The 16,400-nt window shown below is 50.1% G+C and overlaps 1 protein-coding gene across 1 annotated transcript in view; it reads left to right on the top strand.

The window, feature by feature from the left end:
* LOC138487597 (transient receptor potential cation channel subfamily V member 6-like) overlaps positions 1-16,051 on the top strand; it is a 629,667-nt gene extending 613,616 nt beyond the window's left edge. Inside the window, exon 15 of the mRNA XM_069614064.1 lies at positions 11,160-16,051. Within this exon, the coding sequence (XP_069470165.1) occupies positions 11,160-11,448 (289 nt within the window). The 3' untranslated portion in view covers positions 11,449-16,051. The remainder of the gene's footprint in view (positions 1-11,159) is intronic.
* Positions 16,052-16,400: the final 349 nt, after the last annotated feature.

Raw genomic sequence — 16,400 nt, 5'->3', positions numbered from 1 at the left:
CGGCTCCCTAGCGGGGTGAATGACCAGACCCTCTCGGGTAGGGATTCCTGTACCTCCATGCACGGAAGAGTTACTCATCCTTCTAAATCCAGTCCACACTCTATGACATGACCTTCTAGCAAATTCTCAAAACTTCATTTTGACTTGAAGTAACGCAGTTTCTTTTATTAAATAATAATATCCCTCAAAATATATGCTAACTAAACAGAAGTGATATCTAATGTTTTAAGGTACAAATAGAGAATAAACAAGTTTACAGCTCTTAAATAAAATAAAATCCTATCAGTTACTGGTGCAAGGTGTTTCTGATAAATCACGCATGGCGTCTTTTAGGCTGTGCCCTTTTTTCGAACTCTCCAAATTGATACAATTTGACAGCATCTAAATCTCTGAATCTAAATGAAATCTTGTCGAAATCCATAAAACAGTAATTGACTCCTCAGTCACTAGAGGAGTTCACCTTTGGTTAAAAGTCCCAGTAGCTTAAGTTAACTTCCTGATAGATGGTCGAGCGTGAAGGAGGGCTGCAATATGACAGTGGGCCTCATTACAACTGTGCCGGTCTGGAAACACCAGTGCCGGTAACCGTACCGGCACCGGTGTTTCTGGACCGGCATAGTACTACTCTGTGTGCGGGTGCCATCCTGCTCGTCAGGGCACGGCACCCACCTGCAGAGTTTCACAGAAGCACTGACACCGTTATTAATGGTGCTTCCGTGTTCCGCATTCACATAGAGCCCTGTTGGACTCTATGGGAATGTGGATTAACAGAATTACGGTGCCTGACTTCCCGGCTGCAAGGTTTGTAATATCCAGTGTTACCGGGAAGTCAGGCGCTGGTAATTTTTTTCAGGCCGGCGGCAACCCTCTGGTATAACTGGCAGGGCTACTGCCAGACCCGCAGTGAGACCTAGTGTATTCGGAAGGGTAAGTCTAAAGGCTCTCTTCACCTCGGCAAGGGGATGGGGTCATTACAGGCAAACAAACTGAAGTGTGAGCACCCAATGGAGCACGTTCGGAGCACGCTCTTCTTTAATTGTGGAAAACAAAACGGCAAAGAAAGAGACCGTCATAAGGCGAAAGGGCGATCAGAATAAAAATAGACAGCCTCCGTTGTGAGGTGAAAGACTGGCCCTTTAAGAACTGGGAACCAGTGTGCATGGGAAGGATGACGTGCGCAAAGGGGAAGGTGAGTGAGGGGAAATGGAAGAGGAGGAGAGAAGCATCCTCCATACCTGTGTGGCGTCCCGTCTATTTCAGCCCAAGGTAACAACTGGTGGTGAGCTAGAATGACCCACACTACACTAGAATGCACTGAAGCTGGCACGCTCTGAGGCCTGTGTTCACAGGCCGTCCACGGTGCTCTGGGCGCCTCCTGGGGCCACTGAGGAGAGTGCTCACCATAGCCATGACAGAGCGTGCCTGCGGCTGACCAGCATATGAACAGAGCACCCAGTGCTCTACAATGGAGCGAACACCCCGGGCCCTACTCAAAAGAGCGCCTGGAGTGTGCGCACCGCCTAGCTCCATCGAAGGAAACGTCCAGAGCGTACGCTGCCTGAATCAGGGGAAGAGAGCACCCAAAAGACACTATAAGGATTACGCTCCTGGTGTCCAGGCAACTCCTGCCAAGTTTGCCCTTCTGCTCAGTACGACGAAGGATTAAGATTAGGCTCCTCCTCAGTTCTCCTAAATCCTGCCGTTACATCCTGCTAGTGTACGTCCTGCCAGTACATCCTGCTTGTGGCATTATGGCTAGTCCTGCCACCACATCCTTCCTGGCAAGTCCTGCCATGCATCCTTCCTGGCAAGTCCTGCCAGTACATCCTGCTTGTGGCATTATGGCTGGTCCTGCCACCACATCCTTCCTGGCAAGTCCTGCAATGCATCCTTCCTGGCAAGTCCTGCCAGTACATCCTGCTTGTGGCATTATGGCTAGTCCTGCCACCACATCCTTCCTGGCAAGTCCTGCCACCACATCCTTCCTGGCAAGTCCTGCCATGCATCCTTCCTAGCAAGTCCTGCCAGTACATCCTGCTTGTGGCATTATGGCTGGTCCTGCCACCACATCCTTCCTGGCAAGTCCTGCCATTACATCCTGCTTGTGGCATTATGGCTGGTCCTGCCACCACATCCTTCCTGGCAAGTCCTGCCAGTACATCCTGCTTGTGGCATTATGGCTAGTCCTGCCACCACATCCTTCCTGGCAAGTCCTGCCATTACATCCTGCTTGTGGCATTATGGCTGGTCCTGCCACCACATCCTTCCTGGCAAGCCCTGCCATACATCCTTCCTGGCAAGTCCTGCCATTACATCCTGCTTGTGGAATTTGTGGCATCCTGATAAATCCTGACATTCATTCTAATACTGACCCTGCCACTTCTACTATGTCTTTCAAATTCTATTTCCTGACTACCTGCTTGTTGCTGAATCCTGCTGGCAATCCACTGTCTGTAAACGCCTGGTTTCTCCAGCTCGTGACGGCGACTGATGTGGCTTACCTGACAGAGTCACACTATGGAAGATTTGGAAGCCAGACCGCAGGTGCCTCCAACCTCACTCACAAAGGGTTCCTCAGGAAGCCCCTGCCTTTCCAACTACAGCTACAGCATTATAAATGACCCCAAGGTCCACATGAAACCATTGATGAATTCGTCCCAAAACCTCTCCAAAAAATGGTGCACTGCCAATGTGCTAACTTCTCCACTGAAGAAGCCATCTGCCTCAGGATAATAGAGGGTTGCACTTCATTCACTTTCTGGAAAGGAACTCCCAAAGAGGCCCCTCCCCTGGATGACATTATCAAACTTGCAAGAGTATTTGAAAGAGTAGATGCACGGGCTGCCTCCATGGAATCCTGGAAGAAGCTGGAAGAGCAAGACACAGTGGCAGCATTCTGGTGTTCCAGAAGTCCTGACAAGCCTCTGACGATGCCCTAAACCACACTGAGAGTGCCCAACCATCCATACAATCAGCAGGCCCGGCATACCGCCAGATCAACGGGAATGTGTGATAGATGTGGGTTTGCATTCCCGCCCAGCGTTCAACCAACAGTGTGCCAACTGCGGCAGAGAAGGTGATTTCCAGACTGTCTGCAGAGAAGGCAGGCTGTCCCTTGCCATGCGATCATCTCACACAGCTTTCAACGCACACTAATACACAGAGGGCAGTCGTCCCCTGCCGCTTTCCAGTGCTTAGAAGCCCCACGAGAGGAGGATGCATACTCTGCTATAGGACAGCAAAATTACTGGCTCTCATAGATGTCCACTATCAGAGATCTGACATGGTGCGGTTCCTTGCAAGGCCAAGAGAAAATGTTCAGGTGATATCTAGGATGGCAATCACCCCTATATCAAATCAATCGATTTGTGAGACATTCCAAAACATATTTCATGGACTATTAGAAGCTGAAGGAAACCGTTGTGAAGCTACACATTGACAAAACCGTATGGCCAGTCCCTCAACACCCTAGGAGGATAGGATTTCATCTCCAACAGGCTGTGTCACAGGAGCTTTGCCAATTTCTGGGAAATTGTATAATTGAGAGGGCTAAGGGTCCTAAACCCTGGATATCTCCCCTAATAGTGGTGTCCAAGGAGGGAGGGCAAATTCACCTATGAATTGACATGAGGGTTGCCAACACTGCAATCCAACGTGTAAGCCACATGGGACCAAACATAGAAGACATGATTGCCCACCTGAATAGGGCCACAAGATTCTCCAAACATGACTTAAACCAGGGTAATCATCAGCTGGAGTTGCACCCTACATCGATGAGCATAACAACGTTCTGCACCGATGATGGTCTGTTTTGCTAAACGCGCCTTAACTTTGGTTTTTCCTCGGTGGTGGAAATATTTCAGGAGGACATGAGGCAAGTGCTTCTACTGATCAAGTCAGCATTCAGCTATAGTGATAACATCTTGATTTATGGCACATGCCAGGAAGAACATGATCAGACCTTGATGTCTGTCTGCACAGTGCTTCAAGTAGCTGGTCTGACATTAAACTTTGCAAATGCAATGTCAACAAATAGGACCTCTGTTTTTACGGCCATATCCTTTTGGATCTAGGTATGCGGCCTGACCCTGAGAAGGTCTGCATCATCAAGTCTCTCAAGCCGCTCAAGTCTCTCAAGCCGCTTAAGTCTCTCAAGCCGCTCAAGTCTCTCAAGCCCCTCAAGTCTCTCAAGCCGCTCAAGTCTCTCAAGCCGCTCAAGTCTCTCAAGCCGCTCAAGTCTCTCAAGCCGCTCAAGTCTCTCAAGCCCCTCAAGTCTCTCAAGCCGCTCAAGTCTCTCAAGCCGCTCAAGTCTCTCAAGCCGCTCAAGTCTCTCAAGCCCCTCAAGTCTCTCAAGCCGCTCAAGTCTCTCAAGCCGCTCAAGTCTCTCAAGCCGCTCAAGTCTCTCAAGCCCCTCAAGTCTCTCAAGCCGCTCAAGTCTCTCAAGCCGCTCAAGTCTCTCAAGCCCCTCAAGTCTCTCAAGCCGCTCAAGTCTCTCAAGCCCCTCAAGTCTCTCAAGCCGCTCGAGTCTCTCAAGCCCCTCAAGTCTCTCAAGCCCCTCAAGTCTCTCAAGCCCCTCAAGTCTCTCAAGCCGCTCGAGTCTCTCAAGCCGCTCAAGTCTCTCAAGCCCCTCAAGTCTCTCAAGCCGCTCAAGTCTCTCAAGCCGCTCAAGTCTCTCAAGCCGCTCAAGTCTCTGAAGTAAGATCGTTTCTTGGCATGGCAGGGTATTGTGACAGATGTCTACCTAATGTAACAACGGTGGAGCCATCATGGCTACTGCTGAAGAAGGACGTGATCTTTCAGTGGTCAGGGGAGTGCCCACAGGCATTTCACCAGATTAAAAGTGCTTTAGTGCCCAGCAGACCACTAGCGTATGTCAACCCATCATGGCACACTGAGATCATGGTAGATGCCAGTCCGGTGGGTCTAGGTGCTATACTAGCTCAAAGTAGCACCACAGACTCCATAGGTGCCTATGCCAGCAGAGCATTGTCGCCCATGGAGGGTTCATGCTCACAAGCAGAGAAAAAGAGCTTAGCTGCCGTATGGCCATGTGAACATTTCCACCATTTCGTCATTGGCAAGAGGTTCACATTAGTGACAGATCAACAGGTGTTACTATAATTATTTCAGAAAACGCGAATGAAGGTGCTGTAGTGAATTGAAAGGTGGGGCAGCCGTCTGCAGGAGTACGATTGTGACATTTTGCAACCACCTTGGGAGATCAAAACCAGGCTGACTAGATCTCACGCCATCAAAAACATACTTATCAGGGACCAAGGGAAAGGGATGCAGAACATATCTGGTATGCCACCTCAACCGCCCTCCTACTGGCACACACACTGGATGTGTTCACAAAGGCATCAGGAGAAGACCCGTCCATTGTTATGGCTGTTGAATTGACCAACAACAAGAAGTGGTGAGACTGTCAGAGACATCTCAACACCATCCCAAAGCAAACAAAATGGAGATAGAAAGAGGACAAAAATCCACACGGAGCTAGCCGTGTCAAACCAATGGGTCTTGTCAAGAGGATGCCGGTTGGTCGTTCCAGTGTCAATACAAAGGAGAATAGTGCAAACAGCTGATGAGGAGCACAGAGGAGTTGAGAACACAAAGAAGCAACTCCAACAGCATGCATGGTTCCCATTCATGGATGCACAGGTTAAGGAGATGATATGCCACTGTCTTCCATGCCAATGGACATCCAAGCTGGATCTTCCCAAACCACGATAAGAAATGGCAATACCTGAGAGGCCATGGAATAAGGTTGCCATGGATCCATCGAGACAGTTGACTATCTATTAGTGATTATTGACACGTTTTCACGATTCCCTGTAGTGAAGCAGACACACATGACTGCTTTCGCTCATGCAGCTGGTGTCATTGATCAGGTGTTCAGTGAATGGGGCATCCCACACACAGTAAAGAAAGACAATGGTCCTCCGTTCAATGGAAATAATTTTCGCAGGTTTGGACAACACAATGGGTTCTTGCACATAAGATCACGCTTCTTTGGCTGCAAGCCAATGGATGGCTTTGAGATTTATGTCATCAATCAAGAGGACAGTCCAAAGGGCACTGATTGAGGGACTGTCCATCAAGGAGGCAATATGTAGGATGCTAAGATACTACAGGAACATACTGCATGACACAACAGGGAAAACACAGGCTGAGCTCATGGTGGCCTAGAAGACAGGAACACGGTTGCTCAGACTGTTGGCAGACAGAGTATAGATGACAAACTTTGGAAAAGGGATGTCCAGGTTAAACAACAGACGAAGGAATGAACGGACCGGAGGAGGGGATCCAACCCAAAGGAATGTGACGTAGGAGAAGAAGTGTTGGTGAGAGAACGGATATAGAAGAAGACAGACTCGAAGTATGCAGAGACATTATTGCAAGTAGTCGAGGTCAAATGGACAGTGGTGGCGGCCCTGAATGAGTGCCAGGAGATACAAAAATGCTTCATATTTCATACACTTATTAAGAACTGCTGAAAAAGACATAGGACGGAACAGTCAAGATGATGAAGGTTCAGCAGACCTCAAACAGGCGTCAAAGGGATTCGGGAGACCCAGGAGCCCAGGAGAGCAAGGAAAGAAGAGGATAGAAGAAATGCCCATGAAGCTGTATAGGGGAAGGCCTCAGAGGATGATCACGAGGCCTCTTGACTCTTGACTTGACTGGTGGAAGAGACATCAGATATACCAAAGGAGATATGTGAGCGGGTGATGTTGTGGGGTGGCACTGGCCCTTTAAGAACTGGGAACCAGTGTGCATGGGAAGGATCACGTGGGTAGAGGGGAAGAGGTGTGAGGGAAAACGGAAGCACATGTGTCTGTGTAAGAGGAGGGGAAAAGGAGTACAAACAATATATGTATGCATCCTCCATACCTGTGTGACGTCCCGTATATTCCAGCCCAAGATAACAGCTCCTTTCCCTTTCCATGCCTGCATGCATGAGAGAGAGGGGGCATAGGGGGTGGAGCATGCATGAGAGAGAGGAGCCACTGGGGTGGAGCATGCATGAGAGGGAGGAGCCCATGGGGGTGCAGCATGCACGATAGGGAGGAGTCATTGGGGGTGGAGCATGCATGAGAGAGAGGAGGCACTGGGGTGGAGCATGCATGAGAGGGAGGAACCCGTGGGGGTGGAGCATGCATGAGAGGGGGGAGCCTGTGAGGCGGAACATGCATGAGATGGCAGAACCGTTGGGGGTGGAGCATGCATGAGAGGGAGGAGCCCATGGGGGTGCAGCATGCACGATAGGGAGGAGCCATTGGGGGTGGAGCATGCATAATAGGGAGGAGCCATTGGAGGCGGAGCATGCATGAGAGGCAGGAGCCGTTGGGGTGGAGCATGCATGAGAGGGAGGAGCCCATGGGGGTGCAGCATGCACGATAGGGAGGAGCCATTGGGGGTGGAGCATGCATGAGAGAGAGGAGGCACTGGGGTGGAGCATGCATGAGAGGGAGGAACCCGTGGGGGTGGAGCATGCATGGGAGGGAGGGGCCACTGGGGTGGAGCATGCATGAGAGGGGGGAGCCTGTGGGGCGGAACATGCATGAGATGGCAGAGCCGTTGGGGGTGGAGCATGCAAAATAGGGAGGAGTCATTGGGGGTGGAGCATGCATAATAGGGAGGAGCCATTGGAGGCGGAGCATGCATGAGAGGCAGGAGCCGTTGGGGGTGGAGCATGCATGAGAGGGAGGAGCCATTGGCAGTGGAGCATGCATGAGAGGGAGGAGCCACTGGAAGAGGAGCATGCAAGAGAGGGAGGAGTCCGTGGGGCAGAGCATGCTTGAGATGGAGGAGCCATTTGGGGTGGAGCATGCATAATAGGGAGGAGCCGTTAGGGTGGAGCATGCATGAGAGGGAGGAGCCATTGGGGAGGAGCATGCATGAGAGGCAGGAGCTGTTGGGGGTGGAGCATGCATGAGGGGGAGGAGCCATTGGGAGTGGAGCACGCATGATAGGGAGGAGCCATTGGAGATGGAGCATGCATGAGAGGCAGGAGCCATTGGGGGTGGAGCATGCATGAGATGGAGGAGCCACTGGAGGAGGAGCTTGCATGAGAGGGAGAAGCTGTTGGAGGAGGTGCTTGCATGAGAGGGAGGAGCCCGTGGGGTGGAGCATGCATGAGATGGAGGAGCCGTTGGGGGTAGAGCATGCATAATAGGGAGGAGCCATTGGGGGTGGAGCATGCATGAGAGGCAGGAGCCGTTGGGGGTGGAGCATGCATGAGAGGGAGGAGCCCATAGGGGTGCAGCATGCATGAGAGGGAGTAGCCGTTGGGGTGGAACATGCATGAGAGGGAGGAGCCGTTGCGGGTGGAGCATGCATTACAGGGAGGAGCCACGGGGGTGGAGCATGCATGAGAGGTAGGAGCCGTTGGGGGTGGAGCATGCAATACAGGGAGGAGCCCATGGGGGTGGAGCATGCATGAGAGGTAGGAGCCGTTGGGGGTGGAGCATGCATTACAGGGAGGAGCCCATGGGGGTGGAGCATGCATGAGAGGTAGGAGCCGTTGGGGGTGGAGCATGCATGAGATGGAGGAGCCATTGTAGGAGGAGCTTGCATGAGAGGGAGGAGCCATTGGAGGAGGTGCTTGCATGAGAGGGAGGAGCCACTGGAAGAGGAGCATGCATGAGAGGGAGGAGCCATTGGGGTGGAGCATGCATGAGAGGGAGGAGCCACTGGAAGAGGAGCATGCATGAGAGGGAGGAGCCATTGGGGTGGAGCATACATGAGAGGGAGGAGCCATTGGCAGTGGAGCATGCATGAGAGGGAGGAGCCACTGGAAGAGGAGCATGCATGAGAGGGAGGAGCCATTGGGGTGGAGCATGCATGAGAGGGAGGAGCCACTGGAAGAGGAGCATGCATGAGAGGGAGGAGCCATTGGGGTGGAGCATGCATGAGAGGCAGGAGCCGTTGGGGGTGGAGCATGCATGAGATGGAGGAGGCATTGGAGGAGGAGCTTGCATGAGAGGGAGAAGCCGTTGGAGGAGGTGCTTGCATGAGAGGGAGGACCCCGTGGGGCGGAGCATGCATGAGAGGCAGGAGCCATTGGGGGTGGAGCATTGCATGAGAGGGAGGAGCCATTGGGGGTGGATCATGCATGAAAGGCAGAAGCCGTTGGGGGTGGAGCGTGCATGATAGGGAGGAGCCACTGGGGTGGAGCATGCATGAGAGGCAGGAGCCATTGGGGGTGGAGCATGCATGAAAGGCAGAAGCCGTTGGGGGTGGAGCGTGCATGAGAGGGAGGAGCCCATGGGGTGGAGCATGCACGATAGGCAGGAGTCATTGGGGGTGGAGCATGCATGAGAGGCAGGAGCCATTGGGGGTGGAGCATGCATGAGAGGGAGGAGCCATTGGCGGTGGAGCATGCATGATAGGGAGAAACCATTGGGGGTGGAGCATGCATGAGAGGCATGAACCATTGGGGGTGGAGCATGCATGAGAGGGAGGAGTCGTTGGAGGAGGAGCATGCATGAGAGGGAGGAGCCATTGGAGGAGGAGCTTGAATGAGAGGTAGGAGCCATTGGGGGTGGAGCATGCATGAGAGGGAGGAGCCGCTGGAGGAGGAGCATGCATCAGAGGGAGAAGTCTTTGGAGGAGGAGCTTGCATGAGAGGGAGGAGCCATTGGAGGTGGAGCATGCATGAGAGGGAGGAGGAGCATGCATGAGAGGGAGGAGCCATTGGAGGAGGAGCTTGCATGAGAGGTAGGAGCCATTGGGGGTGGAGCATGCATGAGAGGGAGGAGCCGCTGGAGGAGGAGCATGCATCAGAGGGAGGAGCCTCTGGAGGAGGAGCTTGCATGAGAGGGAGGAGCCATTGGGGGTGGAGCATGCATGAGAGGGAGGAGCCGTTGGAGGAGGAGCTTGAATGAGAGGTGGGAGCCATTGGGGGTGGAGCATGCATGAGAGGGAGGAGCAGCTGGAGGAGGAGAATGCATCAAAGGGAGGAGCCTTTGGAGGAGGAGCCTCCATGAGAGGGAGGAGCCATTGGGGGTGGAGCATGCATGAGAGGGAGGAGGAGCATGCATGAGAGGGAGGAGCCTTTGGAGGAGGAGCTTGCATGAGAGGGAGGAGCCATTGTGGGTGGAGCATGCATGAGAGGGAGGAGGAGCATGCATGAGAGGGAGGAGCCATTGGGGGTGGAGCATGCATGAGAGGGAGGAGTCGTTGGAGGAGGAGCATGCATGAGAGGGAGGAGCCGTTGGAGGAGGAGCTTGAATGAGAGGTAGGAGCCATTGGGGGTGGAGCATGCATGAGAGGGAGGAGCCGCTGGAGGAGGAACATGCATCAGAGGGAGAAGTCTTTGGAGAAGGAGCTTGCATGAGAGGGAGGAGCCATTGGAGGTGGAGCATGCATGAGAGGGAGGAGGAGCATGCATGAGAGGGAGGAGCTATTGGAGGAGGAGCTTGCATGAGAGGTAGGAGCCACTGGGGGTGGAGCATGCATGAGAGGGAGGAGCCGCTGGAGGAGGAGCATGCATCAGAGGGAGGAGCCTTTGGAGGAGGAGCTTGCATGAGAGGGAGGAGTCATTGGGGCTGGAGCATGCTGGGGACACAGCCAGGCAGAGTAGATGCAGGGAGCAGGCGGTGCAGCAGGACAGAATGCCTTTATTATTATTAGTGTATATGGTTTACAAAAGAAACCTTTTACACAGCAATAACAAAAATACATTACACATCTCAATTATTATACAAATATTTATACAAGGTTAAAATGATAATTATGAATAATGACATAGATGGAATGTAATCATGAATACATTCCTCTCAGTTTCGGATATAGAAATGTTTTCTCTATTTGATTGTCAAAAACATGTCTGAGTCACCCTTAAGCAGTTGCTGAATATGAAGTCACATGTGACATGTAACATTAGAAAGGGTCATTGAGCAGCTGAAATTAGGAATGACCAACATTGGTCAATTTGGATGGAGCAGGACAGGAATGCTAAGTGCCCTCAGGGAACGGGAGACCTCCAGTTAATACCCACCCTTCTGATCTGGACCGGTGCTCCTCCCGGCAGCTAAGGTGGCATTTGTCAGTTCAGCAGCATCACCGCCAAATTCTGTCACAATTTCATAACAATGTATCTCTGATGACATTGCATATACCTCGCATTTACTCACATATTTCTTTTTCAACAGAGTGGAAGATTGCAAAAACCACACAAACCAGAAGGTCCGACGGTATGCGGACGCCTTCCAGACTTCCGCGGGAGAACATTTGGACAATAGCTCTGTTGGGTTTGAAAAGGAGGATGCGGCCGGCCATCTATTCGTGCCTTCAGGTGGCACACCACCATTGCTCTCCAGGAGTACTTCTGAACGAGTGTCTAGTAAAGGGTGGGAGATTCTGAGAGGCAGCACCCTAGGTCACCTACAGGAGCCGGTCAATGATACTCAAGGGCCTGCAGAAGAGATCTTCCAGGTGTGAGCCATGTGTGTGGCAGTCACATGAGCAGAGCAGCATCTCCCCTACTCCAGTGCAATACACCTTCACTGTTCATGCACTGCAGTTCTCCAATGAAGCACAACTTCCTACACACTGGATGTAGAAATAGTCTTTGGTGAGAAGCATTCTAAGGTTCTTTCTATCATTTACTGACAGTGGGTCTTTCTCACTAGAAAGTACCTGCTTAGGGCTCTGTTGCTTTCTAGCTGATTTTATCTCTGCAGAAATCTACCATCTGGTCATACAATGGTGAAGCAGTTTGGGTTGGTGGAAAGGGAAGAAAGACTCAATGATGGCTGTTCCTCTGCCAGTCATTATCAACGAAGCTTTATTTCTGCGTTTAGCCATAACACAAATTATGAGAACAGATTAGGAAACACTGGCACTATTAATAAATATCTTTACAATTCTGCAATTCATTAACATTTCCAAAATACAGGCTGTATTTAAATACTACAAATGATAAACAAGTTAAAATAAGTCAGCACTCAGCAAACAGATCAATAGAGGAATTCGATAATCGAGGTGCAGCAGACATTTGGCTCTCAGGGGAAAGACACATTCTCTTTCTGGCAGTCATTCTAGAAGAAATGCAGGTCCTCATCAAGCCCCTTAAGACTGGGAGAAGCCGCCTCTTCCTCAGAGCTGAATACGCTGGCTCAGGAGGACGTGCACTGGCGGCTCTACTAAAGATGTGCAAAACAACATCTGGATTTGTAAGAGGGCCATTTACTCAAAACATCATGAACTGGAAACACGTTTGACCTCAGCTGCAGATAAAGTGCAGGTTTAAGTGTCGGGTGTATTCTATTTAGGGATCTCTCGGGCAGATGGTAACTGCTAAGCAGCCATGTCAGGGTCTCTGGCCAAGAGGGTATCCAAGTTAGTAAAACACGTGTGCTCTTGGTCCCCTGAGGGACCAGATGCCTGCATGCAACCTAGACTCTTCCTGTCATCCACTTACACACCATTTCCAGGACTTCCTGCTTTGACATTCATTGGAATCCCATACGATTTCTTTTTGCAGTTTTAGATTCTAATGTTGATGTACTCTGAGCCAGTATAACACGGGTTTAATTTGGGTTTCAAAGCTAACACGTTTAGCTCCAGTTTCTAAGAGAAGTGAGGAAGTTGGTATTCTACTAATGTTGCCCACAATTTGATTAATTGATTTATTTTCTACAGTTGAGTTTTGTCACCCATTCCGTGCCGCACAATTTGATACCAGGCAAGGCCACTGAGATTGCTTGAGCTTTCTAAACAGATAGGGCAATTAGAGGTAATCTATTCCCACATTGGGTGCCCAAAAGACTGGGCACCAGCTCGGCTCTGTTTTGAGTGTCAGTACCCACTTGCTAATTTGGGATGCACACTTAGCTTTTCTCTGAAATGTAATGCCCAAATAATCATAAGAGCTCACCTCCTCCAAGTATACCCCACCCAATGCAGTGTCAGCCCTGAGACCACGAACGGCGCGACCGACCCAGCCCTCAGATTACGAGAGGCGCAACCGCCCCAGCCTTGAGATTACGAGAGGCGCGACCGACGCAGCCCTGACATTACAAGAGGCGCTACAGACCCAGCCCTCAGATTATGAGAGGCGCGAGCGACCCAGCCCTGAGATTATGAGAGGCGCGACAGACCCAGCCCTGAGATTACGAGGCACGACAGACCCAGCCCTGAGATTACGAGAGGCGCAACAGGCCCAGCCCTGAGATTATGAGAGGCGTGACCGACCCAGCCCTGAGATTACGAGAGGTGCAACTTCCCCACCCTTGAGATTACGAGAGGCGCAACTGACCCAACCCTGAGATTACGAGAGGCGCGACAGACCCAGCCCTCAGATTACAGAAGACGCGACAGACCCAGCCCTGAGATTACGAGAGGCGCAACAGACCCAGCTGAGATTACGAGAGGAGCAACCGACCCAACCCTGAGATTACGAGAGGCGCAACCGCCCCAGCCTTGACATTAGGAGAGGCGCAACTGACCCAACCCTGAGATTACGAGAGGCGCGACAGACCCAGCCCTCAGATTACAGAAGGCGCGACAGACCCAGCCCTGAGATTACGAGAGGCGTGACCGACTGCCACCTTCGTTTTCCTGAGATTGATTGTTAGTTTCCTCTCCTCACAGGAGTCAGAGTAATCAGCAGCTGTTTGCTCAGAGCCAACCTTGTTTAGGAGATTAAGACTGCGTTATTGGTATAGGACACACCTCCTGTTTTCCACTTGGCAGTTATTATGGCATCAGTGTTGGGCCTCTGAATTCTTAGTGCCAGATCATTGATATATAGCAAACAGAAATAATATGGGGCGAGAGGATATACCCTTGACGTACCCCAATATCAACTTCAAACATATCAGTTCTTTCTCTGCATTAGCCATATCTGACCGCTGCCCTGTTATTACTATATAAGCATTGTATAGGTGCCAACATTTCTGAGGGGATATTTAAACTGCTTAAAATTTCCCAGAGGAAATTGAAGTCAATCAAATAAAACACATATTTAAATTCAATAAAAAGAAGACATAAGGATTCATTCCTTAGCAGTCAAGTTGGCAAATAAATAGAAGACTGGGTCGATGATGCCCAACCTTTCCTAAAACCTGTTCGGTAGTCTGAGGTGAAATGGTTTTTCATAACCCAATTTTCCTGCCGGCCCAAGATGGCTTTCCCAAAGACTTTTGCGAGTGCTTCATTTAGGATTATCTGTCTATAATTGCCACATCCTTCTTATAAATAGGTATAAAGTTTGCTAGTTTCCAACTAGTTGGAACATAATTACAAATAATATTGAAAAAACAGTAAGAATTGGCAACCAAATCTTAGGTCCCTTTTCTTCAAAGGTCTGTCCGGAGGCAATCTAGGCCGGGGGGGCTACCATTCTTTTGGGACATAAATGCGCTATTAATTTCTTTCTCTGTGAAGAGGATTGGGCTCTGAGGAGATATCAGAAAACAAATAATGGGGCCAGAGGATCATGGAAATGATCCCTTTTAAAGACCACAAAAGTGAGCCAACCACGTACCCTTCTCAGGGAGTGCAGGGAGATTGGCCATTCCCTCACAGACCTGCGATGGAATCGCTATTCATAAACACATTCCCAGGGCTTCCCACTTCTGAAATTCTGCTGCCTTTTCTTGCAATCAAGTGTTTGTAGTTTGCACGCAGGTTTGCAGCAGCTCTCCCTGAATCACCCCTCTCAATCTCATTTCAGAGACCCTGCTTCGGGTCGTGCCATGTGTTACTTGGGCACACCTGCTTCTTAATGAGCGCGGGAGGTTTAGTAACTAGAGGATATAAGACTGTCGCAAGGGCTTGAGAGAGGGTCTCCGTTTCCATCCGACCCGGAGTCACCTCTGCAATTTGAGCCTCTAAAATAGTAAAAACAGTTTGGTAGGTCGTGGGAGCCATGGCTTCTTAATGCAATTGTACCTATTTTAAATGTTTCCTGATTACTAGGCGTAGTGACAATAGCACCATTAGAGCTTTGAGTGGATCGCAGATTAAGGCGATCGGGATCAGTGCGCAGCCGCCAGTTACTTCTAGAGAGTCCCTGGTCGCCAATGTCTAGCTCCTAAAGAGATAGAACCGATGTGAGGCCTTTGGGCGCCCCTTCTAAACCTTGCTTTTGCAGGGAGCTTGACGGTCAGGGGCAAGTTCCAACAACAGAAACTCCGGCTATACAGCAGCTTAGCTTTGCCATGTGAGCTCTGCACTACATCACGAATACATCACTCTAGAAAAAGCTTCACCTGACCAGGGTTGACGCCAAGAGGATGGGTTCTGCTGCCAGGTCAGCTCGTGGTGTCATGCCAGCACTTTATACAATCAATAAATAGATCCTATTTCTGCAATATTGGCAAGTTTCAATGCTGGCTACTATGTCTGTGTGCATTGTGCGTTTTATCTAAAGATCCCGGTTAAACACCGTGGGGGTTTATTTTGCAAACTGTTTCCAGAATACGAATTGAATGTCAAATCAATTTCCTTAATACTGAAGCAACGTCCTTTGATACATATTGGGGGTGTGTGTGTGTGTGTGTGTGTGTATATATATATATATAATTTACCATGAAGCGACGGAGAAGAGCACACTCATCTACTTAAAAAAACCGTTTCCCCCATGTTTAAATTGGACACCTGTGAGGGGCGACCACATCACCCTTTCAACACAAAATGCAGCTTTAGCAGCAGCTGCGGTGAACTCTGCTGCAGCACTCACACCCCACAACTCTGAATTTCCCAGCACAATGCCTGGAATGTGTTGTTGAAATGTTGTCTGGTTATGCAGGTAAATCTTGTCGCATTTATGAGTTGCTTACTGTTGTGTAACACACGCATCTTGACAGGACATCACCCAATAAGATGTTCCCTTGAAAACCTCACTTTCAATAGTCAGGTGTTCTGAGAAATGTTCCTAAAGGCCATCCTTATCGTAGTGAAGAAGTTATATACGATCTTAAGTCTAACATGTTATGACGTCACTGCTACAAGGTGAGACCCCTGGTGATTAAAACTGTGACTAGAAAGCACATCTATGTTTGCAAATGGAATGTCAATTAAAGTCGGACTGTGGCGAGTTCAAGCAGAACCCATCCAGGATGCAGAATACACATGAGAGACACCTTCAAAACAAAAAGGAAGTTAATTCATATTGATTTGGTACAGAGAAGACTGTGCAGCAATTCTATAAGGCATCTTGAGAGTGTGCAGCAAATCTATAGGGCATCTTGGGAGTGTGCAGTAAATCTATAGGGCATCTTGGGAGTGTGCAGCAATTCTACAAAGCATCTTGGGAGTGTGCAGCAATTCTATAAAACATCTTGGGAGTGTGCAGCAAATCTATAGGGCATCTTGGGAGTGTGCAGCAATTTTATAGGGCATCTTGGGAGTGTGCAGTAATTCTATAAGTCATCTTGGGAGTGTGC

This window comes from Ambystoma mexicanum, chromosome 9 (genome assembly GCF_040938575.1).
Source record: "Ambystoma mexicanum isolate Mex_15411 chromosome 9, UKY_AmexF1_1, whole genome shotgun sequence".
NCBI classification, from domain to species: domain Eukaryota; kingdom Metazoa; phylum Chordata; class Amphibia; order Caudata; family Ambystomatidae; genus Ambystoma; species Ambystoma mexicanum.
This window is presented reverse-complemented; position numbering and strand designations above follow the sequence as displayed.